The sequence below is a fragment of the Micropterus dolomieu genome, linkage group LG09 (assembly GCF_021292245.1).
Source record: "Micropterus dolomieu isolate WLL.071019.BEF.003 ecotype Adirondacks linkage group LG09, ASM2129224v1, whole genome shotgun sequence".
Lineage (NCBI taxonomy): Eukaryota > Metazoa > Chordata > Actinopteri > Centrarchiformes > Centrarchidae > Micropterus > Micropterus dolomieu.
In genome coordinates this window covers 8,088,975-8,103,908 of record NC_060158.1, presented here as the reverse complement: position 1 = coordinate 8,103,908, position 14,934 = coordinate 8,088,975, and the positions used below count along the sequence as shown (strand labels likewise).

The 14,934-nt window shown below is 39.6% G+C and overlaps 2 protein-coding genes across 3 annotated transcripts in view; both read left to right on the top strand.

Moving 5' to 3' along the window:
- Nucleotides 1–3,580: 3,580 nt before the first annotated feature.
- Nucleotides 3,581–13,151, top strand: sall3b (spalt-like transcription factor 3b). Its single transcript, XM_046059208.1, has 4 exons — nucleotides 3,581–3,662; nucleotides 8,131–11,094; nucleotides 11,249–11,592; nucleotides 12,740–13,151. The coding sequence occupies exons 1-4, from the start codon at nucleotides 3,581–3,583 to the stop codon at nucleotides 13,130–13,132; spliced, it is 3,783 nt and encodes a 1,260-aa protein (XP_045915164.1). The 3' UTR covers nucleotides 13,133–13,151.
- Nucleotides 13,152–14,815: 1,664 nt separating this feature from the next.
- atp9b (ATPase phospholipid transporting 9B) overlaps nucleotides 14,816–14,934 on the top strand; it is a 47,065-nt gene continuing 46,946 nt past the window's right edge. The window contains exon 1 of one of the 2 annotated variants that reach the window (XM_046058405.1): nucleotides 14,816–14,848. The gene's annotated coding sequence lies outside the window, so the exon portion shown is untranslated. The remainder of the gene's footprint in view (nucleotides 14,849–14,934) is intronic. The other variant, XM_046058404.1, reaches the window with a different exon arrangement.

Genomic DNA, 14,934 nt, shown 5'->3' with positions numbered 1-14,934 from the left:
AAAGGTGGAAGTAGGGTGGTGCCATTTTGTTGGGCACAAACAATGTGATCCTGTCAATAGGGGAGTCAGATCAGAAAACAATAATATTTTGTTGGTTAAGTCTCAGAACTTGTTGTAAGTTGGTTAGTTGTGACAAGTAACTTTACTGCGGACAGTTTTCATTGAGACTAGTCTTTGTTAATGCAGCTTTCCCCATTTATTTCTTTAGCATTTGAAAAATAATTTGATTCCACACTGTCTAATGTTATATTATTCAGTACCAGCCCAAGACTTTACTGGAAATAAATATTCTGGAAATATTCTATGTTTTGTGCATCATTTTATGCACAGTTCCCCTCAATTGAACCTGACATATTTGTTATCTTGGGTAACTTTGGAATCTCCACTAGAATTTAAAATGAGATTGGAACAATGTTTGGCTGCACAGCATGAGTTTATAATGACTGGTCCTCTGGCAGGTCTATGAGGTTTAAGAGCATAAAATGTAATAAAATGTATCTGAACTGACTTTTAAAATGCAAGATCTTGACAAACAAGACCTCCAATGGAATTATAGTTTTCCTCTCACTCTGTAAATACCTCAGTATGAAGGCATTCGACTCTCAAGTCTTCCCCAGATCTCTTGTCATATCTTTAAGTCTGACATCTCTCTTCAGAGCTTTGCATTTTTCTCATAGCTGATTGCTGTCTGTCTCAGCGGCGGCTCAGGGGCCATTAACTTGTCATATCTCCATCTCAGGCCTCATGCTCCGTACAGTAGCTCTCACATTCCTCAGCTGGCACCGGCTGACAGGACGCTCCTGTATCTGCGCCTGCATTCAGCTGCTAGTAAATCATAGACTCTACTGGAATCTACTCAATTCTGCAGACTCAATTTTCTGTTTTATATGGATAGTACTTCATTGTTGGTGACAATCTCTTGCTCAAAAAGTGATTCATACACAAGCTTGTAGACACAGAGTGGTTAAAAGTAAAATAAATATTTAACTGTAACTAAGTTTAGAAAATTGTGTTTGATGCTTTTTTAACCTGCTATTATTGTTATGTGCTGCCACTGACTTAAAGTGATTAATAATTTAATTAAATATTCTATTTAATTCTTAGTGAACTTTGGTGTACAATTCATATATTAAAACATTTTTACTGCGTGATCTTATGCTGTAATTACCAAAATTTTAATTTAATTAAAGGCGTTAGTGGGAATCATTGTGGAAAGTTGCTAGGATAATGATCATTAACTACTAATTTTAGGAAATTTTGCCTCCTGCTTATATAAGATGCCATGGCATAAAGGTAATTTGGCAGGGTGTAGTTTAAAGAAAATAGCAACATATCCAATAAAATTAGCATTGTATAATATGCCTGATATGTATTGATTTTTGCAAATTTACATGAAAATATGACATTTAGTCACTTTTTAAGACTTAAGATAGTGTAACTGCAAAGCTACTAGTTAGCCAGTTTTTCCAATCAAACAAGGACAACAAACAATCAGAGACAAAAGTAAATAAATAAATAACCCAAATTGTTATCAGCAAACACATAATCTTGGATTCATAACCAGTATTTCTAAAATTATTACAACAGTTTAAGCTTCACAGTGGTCAGTCTTTGCTGCGTAACTATGTTGATGTAATTTCATGCATTCAATTACTTCCTGCAGCACTTTAATACTTTAATAATCTAAAAAGTTAAATTTTGTCATTTCATTTTAGTCTTATTGAATATAATTTATTTAACTTTAAATGTGGCCCTGTTTACATACGTCAATGTTGTCCATCATACTAACAAATACAAATTGATAAATTTGTTCCTCTTAACAGATTTACACAATAATTAAATTCAAGTGGTGCTTCAGGCCATGAGTGCAGTCTGCGTTCATGTAGGCCAAGTTAGAATCTGGAAGAGATCATGGTCAAGTAGTTGCTAGTTTGATTTTGTGTGCCGGCACTGGTTACAAAGAATCAATATCGAATCAAGGAGGGTTGAGTTTCCAGATAAGCGCTCTTGGTCACTCTGGCTATTCATCATAAGTCTGTAGAAACCTGATAGGTCAGAAGAAATTATATTCTGGCAGGAGTGGGGCCTCCTTATCTCTCCATAGCAGGGGAATAGGAGACATGCCGATCAATACCAGGCTGTTGTGTAGTACTTGCAATTATCAACAGCTGATTCTGTCCTCCCCCAGCTGCATCTTTTAATACCACATAATTACAAGTTTTGGGACAATGACTGGTGAAAGGGAATTACAGCATTGATAAAGTATGCTTCATTCTTCTCTCAGCTTTGAAATAGCTGAAGGGATCAAACAATAACATCAACATAGATTTTATTCTACACTTCATACATTTACCACTCTGTTGGTGACAGCTGTAGTGACAAATAGGAGTTTTAATTCAAAGCTATATGACCTGTAGTTGGTACATGTCAACCAACCACCAAAACTGTAACAAAGACTACAAAAATGGAGGTCTAGTAGGACCTTTTTATTTCAACACCCTATTCTCATTAAAATCTACTCCGTAAGATTATAAACTGAGCTCAGGTGGGTTTACCCTACACATCCCTGGGCATCATTCAAAGGACGATTCCTTTTCCAACATTTTCAGTCTTTCATGGCGCCAAATTGTGGGAGGTCGTAACAAATGAAGCAAGGGCTCCAACACCTCCTGTGGTATCCTGGCAGTAGCCTATCGCAGCAGGCTGAAGGGCATCTAATGATGGACCGGAGGCGGAGGCAGCAAGGAGAGTCGGTGCCTTGGACAAACCACTTCCGACAGCCACCAGTTTGAGATCGGACCTATCTGCAACCTGAGCGAGTTTTTTACGCACAAAGCTTGACTCAACGTACTTATTTACTCCGACGATATCTGATCTGCGAGGTTTTCGCCTTTTACGCAAGACCATACCACCTTACCAAGACATTACGTCTTCTAACGCATCGATTCTGGACTTTACGCAGTTTTAGGAGACTCAACCGACAGCCTATCCTTATGTGGAAATATAACTGCTCCTGCTAGTATTGATCTGCTGTTTTAAGTGTGTGTGAGGCGACAGATTCAATCGGGACAGCCATCCATCCACAGCCTGAGAAGTCAGCGCTTTTGACGCAAACTCACCCAAGAGCGCAGAAAGGAAACAAGTCAAGCTTAAATCTGAATGGACAAAACCGAGATGCAGCGTTTGCTGACAAAGTTAAACCCAAGACTTCTCCAAAACGCATGAGACACACAAATGAGTTCAGGTCGGACTAAACCATGTTGGAGATCCCCGGAGTTGTGCGTAAAAGCAGCCGCACCGGACAGGAAGTGAACTAATAATTATTAAACCCCATCCCTCATTTCCATATCTAGCGTGAGTTGGCTGGACCGCAGCCAATCACCCAGCGAAGGGCAGCAAGAGTCGTAAAAGCATTATCCTTCCTCCATCACAATTACACTGACATGCGCAATCTGCACACAGGCATCAGCACCAGCGACCGTTCGCTTATTTCAGCGACCCCGCTCCCTCTGAAGGGTCCCATTCGCTGCTTGTAGATGAGTCGGCGAAAGGCAGCCGCGAGTCGCACAGAAAGATCAACATGTCCCGCCGCAAGCAAGCTAAGCCGCAGCACCTTAAATCAGATGAAGCACCGACACAGACCAGACTCCTCTGCAAAAATGGTACGTGTCCATTTCAACGACTTTTGCAGGGTTTACTTGAGCTGCTGCTAATAGACCACCGGTAGAAACAAGAACAACTATCGTTTCAAGACAGCTCAATTTAAAGGGTTTTATTGCAAAGAACATATTTAAGTTCAGGAATATGACAAAATTGTCCATAATGTCTTAAAACATCTAAAAAGGTGAAGAAGGTCTATATCGCAAATTAAAGGGACGACAAACTGATTTAATCTCTCTTCACTTTCTTGTTTATGCCTGACTCCTAGTTATTTAGTTTTTACATTTTAACATGATTTCAGTTTTGAAGTCTGTCAAATTAAACCTTGTTAGTCAAAAAGTCTATAAAAGTCTTAAAAAGTTTATGATTTCATCACGAGAATGGAATTTAATGGTGCATATGCCTATTTCAATTATTTTTTAATATTTTATTTTTTTAAAAATCTGATCCAATCGTATTAACTGGATAATGGTACAGAGTACAAACATTTCATGAATGAAACCAAGTAAAAACTATTCATAATTTTATTTCATGTATTCTTGACAGTTTTAGGGGGGTAACTAGAAACAGGAGCTGTTGTGCACTACTGTACCTGCAGAATCCATCAAAATTAACTCATGGAAATATTAGCCACTTGACGAAAAGGGGTTATTTCTTCAGATTATGTTTGAGGTTATTCTGTGTTTTGGCTCAAGGCCTTCCTGTCAACTATTAATAAGATTACAAACCAGGATAAAGTAATCTGAAATGAAAAAAACTAATTTACTTGTATGATCATAACAGTATATTTACTTGCATGGAGACTGTATTTTACTGTACAAATTATTTAATAAATAATAATAATAAAGTTTAAATGGCTTCAATGACATTCAGTATTTCTTAACCTTAACGTTTTTCTGACAGAGTGTATAAAATAATTATTAAAAATGTTCAGCCTTTTACACATTATGTGTAACTAGATCTCATTAGATCTCATATCATATTGCCAGACTATGGTATGATACACCAGAGGCCTAACATCATTTCTAATATTTTATTATTTAAGTCAACAATTTAATTGTGTCCCCATGTATGTGCAGGAAATCCTTGATGGTATTTGAACCTTTTAATCAACTCTAACAGTTGAGCGCTTAATCATGTCAGCACCAATATTTTAACCATAAATTAACCTTTCAACTATGATTCGATATGTGTTTATCCATAATTGGCGGAATTTTAAATGCAATTTGACCAGCACTCTTTTGATCTCATTTTGGAGTAAAATCTTTGAAACAATGGGTTTCCCACCAGCCTTTACTGACAGTTCATAAATTTATTAATCTAAATTAATCTAATGTAATATGATTCATTTCACATGTATTGTGAATTGTATTTATTTGTATCAATATCGACTTTGTTTATCATTTATAGCCCCAGCCTCTGTTTATTCTCAAAAGCAAAAGGCCTCCAAAAGACCAAGGCAATTTCAAATATTAATTCAAATCATCATCACATTTCTTGCTCCATATTTTTCAGTAAAGTTACTTGTCATGTAATAATTATTTGTGGCTGTGAAAAGGTGTCGAGTGTGGAAGAGGCCCTCCCACAGCCCTGCAGCCAGGCGGGGGGCTCTGCCACTCTGAGATAGGCTTTGATTGAGCCTGCTGACTTAACCTTTGTCAGCCTCACCCTGCAAGGGGCAAGTGCTTCATGTCTGGATCATAATACAATTAGTACATCTGAACCATTGACCTCTGCAGCCCAGAGGTCACACAGAGAGGCAAAGAGGCATTAACGCTGGGCAGAGAGTCTGTTTGCTTTTCAACTGCAGCTTCATGATTTCTTTTTCTCCTCTCATCGCCAAACTACACAGGAAGAAACAGACATAAATCTGTTTTCTGCTCTTACCATTGTGGATTGAGTGAGGGTGACATTTTAAAATAAATTTCTATCAGTGTTATTCTATTTGGAAATCTATTCAGAGCTTTAAATCAGAATTAATCTTTTCTTTGTTTTTCCTGGAAGTAAATCTTACAAAGCGCAGACAAAATCCTGAGCTAACACTGAAAGTGTTTTCGCGCCTGTGTTTGCTGAATCGCCTTGGTGATCTCCGGACCACCCACTTGGTGAGCCAGGGACTCTGATTTTTTACTGAAGAGTTTGACTTTTAAATAGATTTTACTCACTCAACTGTGGTTGCACTCTTTTTTCTAAACTGAAAAAAGAAGTTAAAATCAGTTTTTAGTATCTCATATGTGAGACAGTTGGAAGCTATAACCTGTAATGTATTAACAAACATATTATCTATTAATACAGAGATTGCACTGTGTGTTTGCATGAGGATTTGTTGAGTGTACTGGTATAATGGTAAATACACCAGATGTCTCAGTCTGTGTTTAGCTTGGGCATATTGGGATTCATTCTTTCAGGTGGTGAAACATAGTGATAATTGGAGTGTATTGAGTAAACTCAGAAACACGTACACAAACACACACACACAAATACGTGCAAACATGAGGGCACATATACACACGTTAAAGTCGGCACAAACAGATGCATGTTTAAACTGCTTTATGTCCACATTTACTGTGTTTAAGAACAAAGGTGCAGCACATATGTCGGCAACACACACAACACACACATACACACACACAACCATACACACACACACACACACACACACACACACACAGCTGTGTCTTATTTTATGATTCATGACTGTGGCAAAATGGAAATTATTTTTTATAAAATAAGTAAATTAGTGCCGGTAAAAAAAGCTAATTGCATAATCATACACAAACCTAATAATATCCATCTTTTTACTTTCGGTCCATTTAAATTGTTATTCTTAAATTGGTGTATGGAAACCCGATTGTATGTAACAATAATTTACTATTGATTTCCCCAAATCTTTCCATCTGGTATTGCTGTCTGTTTCCTAATGGGACAAAGCCTGAACAGATGCAACTGTGATTCTAAAGTGTAAATTCTTTTCTCAAAGAATATCACACATCAGCTACTGAAAGAGGACAAATGGAAACTAGGATGTCAAAAGATCACTGTCAAACAGAAGAAAAAAGAGTTTCGCTGAAATGTGTTAGATATGTATGTGTTGCATACACAACATTTATTTTACAAATATAACTAAATGTAATAAATTAATCCAAATGTAATGTCCTATCAGGACATTCTGGGGATTTATTGGTGTCTTCTACTTTTAATTTCCAGTAAATATAGAGCTTGATTACATGTAAAAGTTGCAAACTTTGCACATGTCATTTATGTATTTACTGTTACAGAAACGACATTATACTGTCTATTGAAACTATAATATTATAGATTGAGCAATATCATTATTATTAATAAACTATCAATTGTTTGGTGTTGTTGATGCAGAATTACAACTGTTTTCTTCTGGAAATTGAAAAAAAAAAAGAAGTTTATCTGAGCATGATCGCTAATAAATAATCCATTTATAACACATGTTTCAAAGTATCAAATGTCTGTGATTTACTGCATTTAAACACACCTTGAACACAGGGAAGTATTTTACAGTTAAATGAGTGATTGTTAGCTGACTTCACACTATCTGAAAACACTTCAGGTATTCTTCTCAGGTTAGACAACATCAAAAATGTTTTAGTTTTTGAACAAAATGTGGTAGCAATTGTTTGTATAAAGATTACACACATTGCTGAAATGTATGAATGCACAAAATAATCAATGTACTGTGTGGAATTTCATTATCTGTGTGAATGCGCAATTGAAAGGTCAGATAACTTCATTGAACTTTATTGATTTTTTGGACAGATTATTAACATCTGAAAACAGGGTGTGTGAGTGCAAAGCCTATGTCAGCAGTTATTATGGGACCTGTTGAATTTTAAGATCGAAAGTGGTATCCATAAATATATATGTAAAAAGTATACTACTGCACAAGCCCTCGTAACATCTGTAAACATTTACATAGTTTAGAAAACTTTATCTCTTCTATAATCTAATGTCAGATATAAATAGAGAAAAATAAGTGGCTGTTATTTGCGGTTAAAACTTGGAATTCCCCTTCAATTTTCTCTTAAGTAGCTTCACAGCTGGAAGATATATACTACCACACTGTATGACAATGTTAAATATACAGTATGTATATAATCTATATTGTATTGAGTGAAATATAGAAATCTAAGATGTTTTCTTTTAAAGCAAATGATCTGATCCGAGATGTGTTTTACATCATTTTATAAAACCTCCTCGTAATTCAGCTTGACATGTTTGTTATCTTTGGACACTTGTGGAATTTAAAGTTTAGTGTGTTTGAATTATGCTTGTCCACACAACATGAGATCGAAAAGGTGGACTCTGTGTGTGTGTGTGTGGGGGGGGGGCTTATTTACAATATGATAAAAGAAAATTTGCCCCTCTGGTTGGATATATATGGAAAGTAAATGATAAATGATTCATTTTACATTCTCAATCTGTCTTTTTCTCTTTTAGGCACTGTGGGGAGCATGGACAGAGAGGAGAACAATGGAAGCTGCTACAGCAGTGAGGAAACACACATCTGTGACAAATGCTGTGCCGAGTTCTTCACTTGGACTGAACTGAGTGAGCATCAGAGGGTCTGCACTGAGGACCCCTTGGTGCTGATCGTGAAGGACAATGAGGGGATGCCAGTTCCTGAGGAATCTCCTATCGAATCCTCTCCGGTTCCTAGTGTGGCGTCGAGTGACTCGTCTGCAGCAGAGTCCACAGACGCTGGCTTTGAGCTGGGAGAGACGCTGGTGAATGAAAACGACTGTCTGGACAATTTAGAGGAAGGCAGAGAGCGGGATGAAGCCATGGAGCTTGAGCATTGCCCACAGGACAAATACACCACAACCTCTAGCCCTCAGCCTCCAGATTCAGCTGAGTCCACTTCCCCCCAGATGTCAGCTGCTGGCAGCTACAGCATGCCGAGTACAAACGTGACACTGGAGATCCTTCACGGCACCAGGGTGGCTGTTGCCCAGTTCTCCCAGGGGATCAACAGCAGCGGCACTGGAGGGAAGGCAGCTTCAGCAGCCATCCCAGTGATCCTGGAACACCTGCTGGCTCTGCAGCAACAACAGGTCCACCAACTGCAGCTTATTGAGCAGATCTGCAGCCAGGTAGCCATCATGAACAGACAACCAACACAGACAGCGTTAAACCCAGTCTCCAGATCTCTGTCTCTGGCACATAACCCTTTCCCTTCTCAAGGCTTCATCCCTCCTCCCATCCTGCCCCTTTCAGGAACGATGCCCTCAAACATCAACGGGCAAGCTGCTGTTTCTTTATCTTCTGCGCTTGAAAAATCACAAACTGTATGCGGACAGTCCACCTTTAGAGATGTAACATGTACCTCAGCTTCCTCAGAAAATTCAACCCCATCTTTCTCCAGCTGCAGTAGCAGCATCCCCACATTACTGCCTCCTTACACAGGCTCAAACGCCAGCACCATTAGCTGTACTCAGACACCAAGCTCCTCCAGCCCACTATCCCTGGGGCAGAGCGGCCTCCTCAGCTCATCATCCAGCCTGCCATTTCTACCTCAGAGCCCCCCCAGCAGTGTCATTTTCCCCAATCCCTTGGCTAGCATTGCCGCCACAGCTAATGCACTTGACCCTCTTGCTGCCCTGATGAAGCACAGGAAAGGGAAGATGCCTAACGTGTCCTTGTTCGAAACGAAGCCCAGCCCAGATGAGCCCTTCTTCAAGCATAAATGCAGGTTCTGTGCCAAAGTGTTTGGCAGCGACAGCGCTTTGCAGATCCACCTGCGCTCCCATACAGGAGAGCGGCCCTTCAAATGCAACATCTGCGGCAATCGCTTTTCCACAAAAGGGAACTTAAAAGTGCACTTTCAGAGGCATAAAGACAAGTATCCTCATGTTCAGATGAACCCCTACCCAGTGCCAGAATATCTAGACAATGTGCCAACAAGTTCTGGGATTCCCTATGGAATGTCCATCCCTCCAGAAAAACCTGTCTCCTCATGGCTGGATAGCAAACCTGTTGTAGCAACTCTGCCAGCCACCATGGGTCTTCCGCTTTCCTCCACTATTACTAGTATCGGAGGCTCAAATGACCCTGTAAGTGTAACACCATCTGTTAAATCTCCCTACCAGCCAGCTCCCTTTGAATGTGTATCTTTGTCACCTAACCACAGAGGCAGTGAGGCTCATTTCTCTCCTGTTTCAGAGTCTCCACAGTCTAATCGTGAGACAGAAGCATCCAATATACTGAAAACAGAAGGGGTACACCTGCCCCAAAACTGCTCCGTGAGACTGAGAGCCAACCCAGTAACAGAAGCAGCAAGCAGTATGATCCCATCTGTGGCCACCACACCTGAACCTGTCACTTCAGCATCCCCTGTCTCCAACTCTCCGCCCCTCTCGCTCAACTCAGATGAAACTAAGTTCCCAACCGGTGGTCTCCTAGACTCTATGCAAACATCTGAAACCTCAAAGCTTCAGCAGCTGGTGGAGAACATTGACAAAAAGATCATAGACCCCAACCAGTGCATCCTCTGTCACCGCGTCCTCAGCTGTCAGAGTGCACTAAAGATGCATTACCGCATTCACACTGGGGAGAGGCCCTTTAAATGTAAAGTATGTGGCAGAGCTTTCACCACCAAAGGCAACCTAAAGGCTCACATTGGTGTTCACAGAGAAAATCCTCCTGTTCAAGTACAACACTCATGTCCTATTTGCCAAAAGAAGTTCAACAATGCTGTTGTCCTTCAGCAGCATATTCGTATGCACATGGTCGGGCAGATTCCAGACTCAACTCTGGTGGACGGGCTGCAGGAGATAGACAGCGATATCTCTGTCAGCGAGAGGAACTTTGACAGCCTCAGCAGCAATAGCAATGACCTCATTGATGATATTTCAATGGATGATGACAATGAGGAAGAGGAGGTAGAGAATATGGAGCAAGGTGCAAATTCATCTAAACCCTTGATCTCTGATTGTAATTCCCCTCCTAAGTCCTCCGCCATTGTTTCAAGTATAGCTGCTCTGGAGAACCAAATGAGGATGATAGACTCCACTGTAAGCCTAAACTCCTTCGGTATAAAATTCCTAACAAATGGTTTTAATGACAGCAACCAACTCAATGTTAAATGCTCCCTATCAGAGACAAGGGTGGAGAACTGCAGCGCAAACAGCCCAAACCTGTCCGAATCCTCCTGTTCCCCTCGTCTATCAGCGTCTCCTATTCAAAGTAACTCAGAAGGCATGACGATCAAATCACCTGCAGCGAACAACAGGCCAGAATCCCAAGAGGCTTTGGCAGCCTCAGTGAAGAGAGAGCAATCTGAGTCTCCTACCTCTGCATCAACAGCCGCAGTGGCCCAAGAGCTGAGGGGAATACACACCAGCAAGTTATGTGTGAAAGAGGAGACTCCTTTCAGTATGTCTTTCCAACTGAGCAGAGAAAGAGGTACATTTGCAATATTGTATTAAATTGAGCCTACTAAAGTTCAATGTGTTGTTCAAATATTTTTAAAATTTTTCATGTCTGAATAATCTATAGAACATTTAAATAAAACTACATTATAAGGGAGAAAAACTTCACCTCTGCACTTTCATTTCAGCTGCAGGTCAAAGCATTCCCAGCCTGGTTACCAGCACATCATCAGGCATGATAAAAACCGAGGTGAACGGTCACAGTCAACCAAACAACCTGTCTGAAGGGCAGCACCCACCATTTAGCGTCCACATCCCTCCGACTTATGCATCAGTCGGCAGCCCAGCTGTGACCTCCCTGCTTGGCCCTGCTCCCCCTCGTCGAACCCCAAAGCAGCACAACTGCAACGCCTGTGGGAAGAACTTCTCGTCAGCCAGCGCCCTACAGATCCATGAGCGCACACATACCGGAGAGAAACCGTTCGTCTGCTCCGTCTGCGGCAGAGCTTTCACCACGAAAGGCAATCTGAAGGTAGAGAATGGTTGTTTTTCTGTTGTGCTGTCTGCATTCAAGCTTATAGCTTTGTTGACATATTTTGTGAAAAATACGTCCCTTTTGTGAAATATTACATATTGTCATAAGATTATGGAGGGTCATCCACAGTTTTGTTTGTGTGTTTCCAGTACATAAGTGTAGTGGGTCTATTGTGTTGTATATGGATAAAACCATACTTCCAGGGACTGGATTTTATTGCATGGCAGTGTAAATGGCATTGACATAACCTACCTGTAATTGTAGGGGAACATAAAAATGCAGATGGACAAGAGAAAGTACAGCCAGTTGTAAATGCAGAACATTCCCCTTTAATCAAAAATGTTTTTACAAGACAGATTTTTTACATTACAACTTATTTATTCTTATAAGAATACATTTACACTTTTATGTAAATTTGAAACACTGGAAGTGTTAACATGCACCCTTCAAAATAAAAGTCTGTTCTAAATCCACATACGATTCAACATGAATTTATAATGCCCTGTCCATATTTTACCACCACATCTGTCCTATTATGGCTATTTTAGTTCCTTTCTCTTCGCCCCAAAAAAGGTTTTTAAATCTGAGGAAGACCCTGAAGACTTTTTTTCATGTATACAACATGCCTGCAACATGTTATGTCACTTGATTCTCAAAAAAATCAGTAGGCCTATAGGGCTGCAAATTAAAATTATTTTCCCTATCGATGAGTCTGCCAAAACCAAAATATATTTCAGTGTACTATCATACAAGACAAAGAAGAGCTTAAAGTCTTTACATTTGAAAAGCCCAAAACTCGAATAACCGATTATAAAAATTGTTGTTGATTGATTTTCTGTTGAGCTACTAATCTATGAATCAACTAATCGTTTCAGCTCTAAATCAGTATTTGAAAACCTATGCTAGTGGAGCTATGGTATTTTAAGATCTTGTAAGCACATGGGATTTTTTTCCAAGTCAAAAAATATGTATGAAATTTTTTGATATTCTCTTTTTTTCAATAAGCCTGTCAGTATAGTAGTATTTAGAATGGATGCGTTAAGAGAGTATAGAGGGTTTGTATTTGGGACCGTCCATGCTAAACATGTTTGATTTTTGAAATCAAAGCATCCACCAAATCTAATATCTTAAATGTTATTTTCAGGTTCATATGGGAACTCACATGTGGAACAATGCACCAGCCAGGAGAGGCCGGCGGCTGTCGGTAGAAAACCCCATGGCCCTTCTGGGTGGAGAGGCCGTGAAGTTTGGGGAAATGTTTCAGAAGGACCTGGCAGCTCGAGCAATGAATGTAGACCCTGGATTTTGGAACCGCTATGCGACAGCTATCGCCAACAGCCTGGCCACAAAGAACAACGAGATCTCAGTGATTCAGAACAGAGGCATCTCTCAGCTTCACCCTCTGACTGCAGGCATGGACCGAGTGAGCACTGCAGGAAGTCCAATAACAAGTCGAACCAAGACAGGCATGGACCTGGGAAATAATAGGCATTTTTCTATGCTGATAGATGACAGCAAAGAAATTGGAATCAATTGAAAAAAAGCTGAATGGGGACTTGATACTTATGCAATCTATTATGGACGTTAAAATATTTGTAAAACACCTTGTTTGTTATTATGTATTGTATATATACTTAAAAAAAACTTTTTATCAATTGACAGAGAATAGTAGGGTATTCACATTTTGCTTTGCTGCCATTTGTGAATGTTTTTTTCTATTAAATAAGTTGTTTAACTTGTACCTGAGAATGCCTACGGTGCTTTGAGGAAGGGCTGCTCTGAAGAAGGGAACATCTGTTCAAATCAATAATGCAACGAGTGCGCTATCTCCTCCGGACAGCTGCCCAGTACTGATAGCTGGTGCAAAGCACAAAATATGCTCATAAATACCCACAATTACAAGTTGCAGTGAGCTATTGTCAATGTGATGATGAGAAATTGTCATTCTTGAACAACAGTTGGACCGAATAAAAGCTAGAACAAACTGTCTGTATGTTCAATTCACTACCTCTCTCTGTTTAACCACTGTAAAGAGCTTATTTGTCTTGATGCTATTTCGCCCACTACTTCCCAGAAATTACAAAAAAAATTCAACAGTCTCTTTCATTTCATTTAGCTTAATCTCTGTAACTACTTTTCCAGATGTTACCTCTCTCTTGAGCTTATGCATTATGTAAGCAAGAAAGCATAATTTTTCCTGCAAACAACTGCAGTATAATGTTTAATACAAAATGCATTTGTTAACATGTTTTTGTATCTTTATCTTTAATGCTCTTGTTGTAGGCCTGCAGCAAAACCCTTCTCAAGGTGAAACATAACATAATAATAACGACAACAACAATAACGATAATAATAATAAGCTGTTAAAGCTGTCATTGTTTTGGTGTAATCTGTTTTCATTTTGCATTCCAGAGTTTATGATGTTAACAGATTTATATCACAGCTGTGAGTGGATGCATATACAAACAGGTAATTCTACCTCATCATTTACAGAGAGCACATCAGAAAGTGTAAGTTTTTTCATATTAGTGGATATTTCCTTGGCTGTTGCAAATTATGTTGGGAGACACACACCAATTAAATATATGACTTATATGGTATATTGTCTGGTTCTTAAATGAAAAATAAAGAAAGTAAGACAGAGTAGTCAGCTTTAGACTTGTTGAAAAGGGGTGTGTTTAGGGAAGGGGCATTAAATACTCCTCTCAAAGGTTCACTTAAAAGCTTTTCTGAGCTTTCAATCACATGTCATGATCTTTATCAATACATATCTGCTCCAAAGTCGTTCACGGTTTATTCTAATTTGATTTTAATATACTTGAGCACCCCGTGCTGTGCAAACTATACATTTTACTCGTCACTTCACAGTGGGTCACTATTGCTGCCTTTTGCGTCTCCTGGGAAGCGCACACTCCTTTTTATTACATTCAATCAGGACTACTTTTGGTAAGATGACACACATTCTTTGTTTATATTGCTTATTTTTAGAGAACCGTCGCCCAGAGCTTCGTTGTGTTACAGCGACAGAATGACGGAAAGAAACCGTAAACCTCGCGGTCCTGTTAACGTTACTTCTTCTTTTATAGTTACGATATTTTTACACAGTACGCGAATGCAGCATAAATCCTAAAGGCTTTTTAGAGTGACGTCAGGCTGTGGACTGCCCAGCCAAGATGGCTGACAGCATCCCGTTAAATCCGGTGCGGAAGAACTCGAAGAGAGGACCGTATTACAGCTCAGCCCGACTTTCAAGGTACGTAGTGGCTAGCTGGGCTCTTTCTTTGGTCGCGTACTGAAGAAACAACCGTTTGTCTAAAATGTTTACATTTCGCTGCCTCG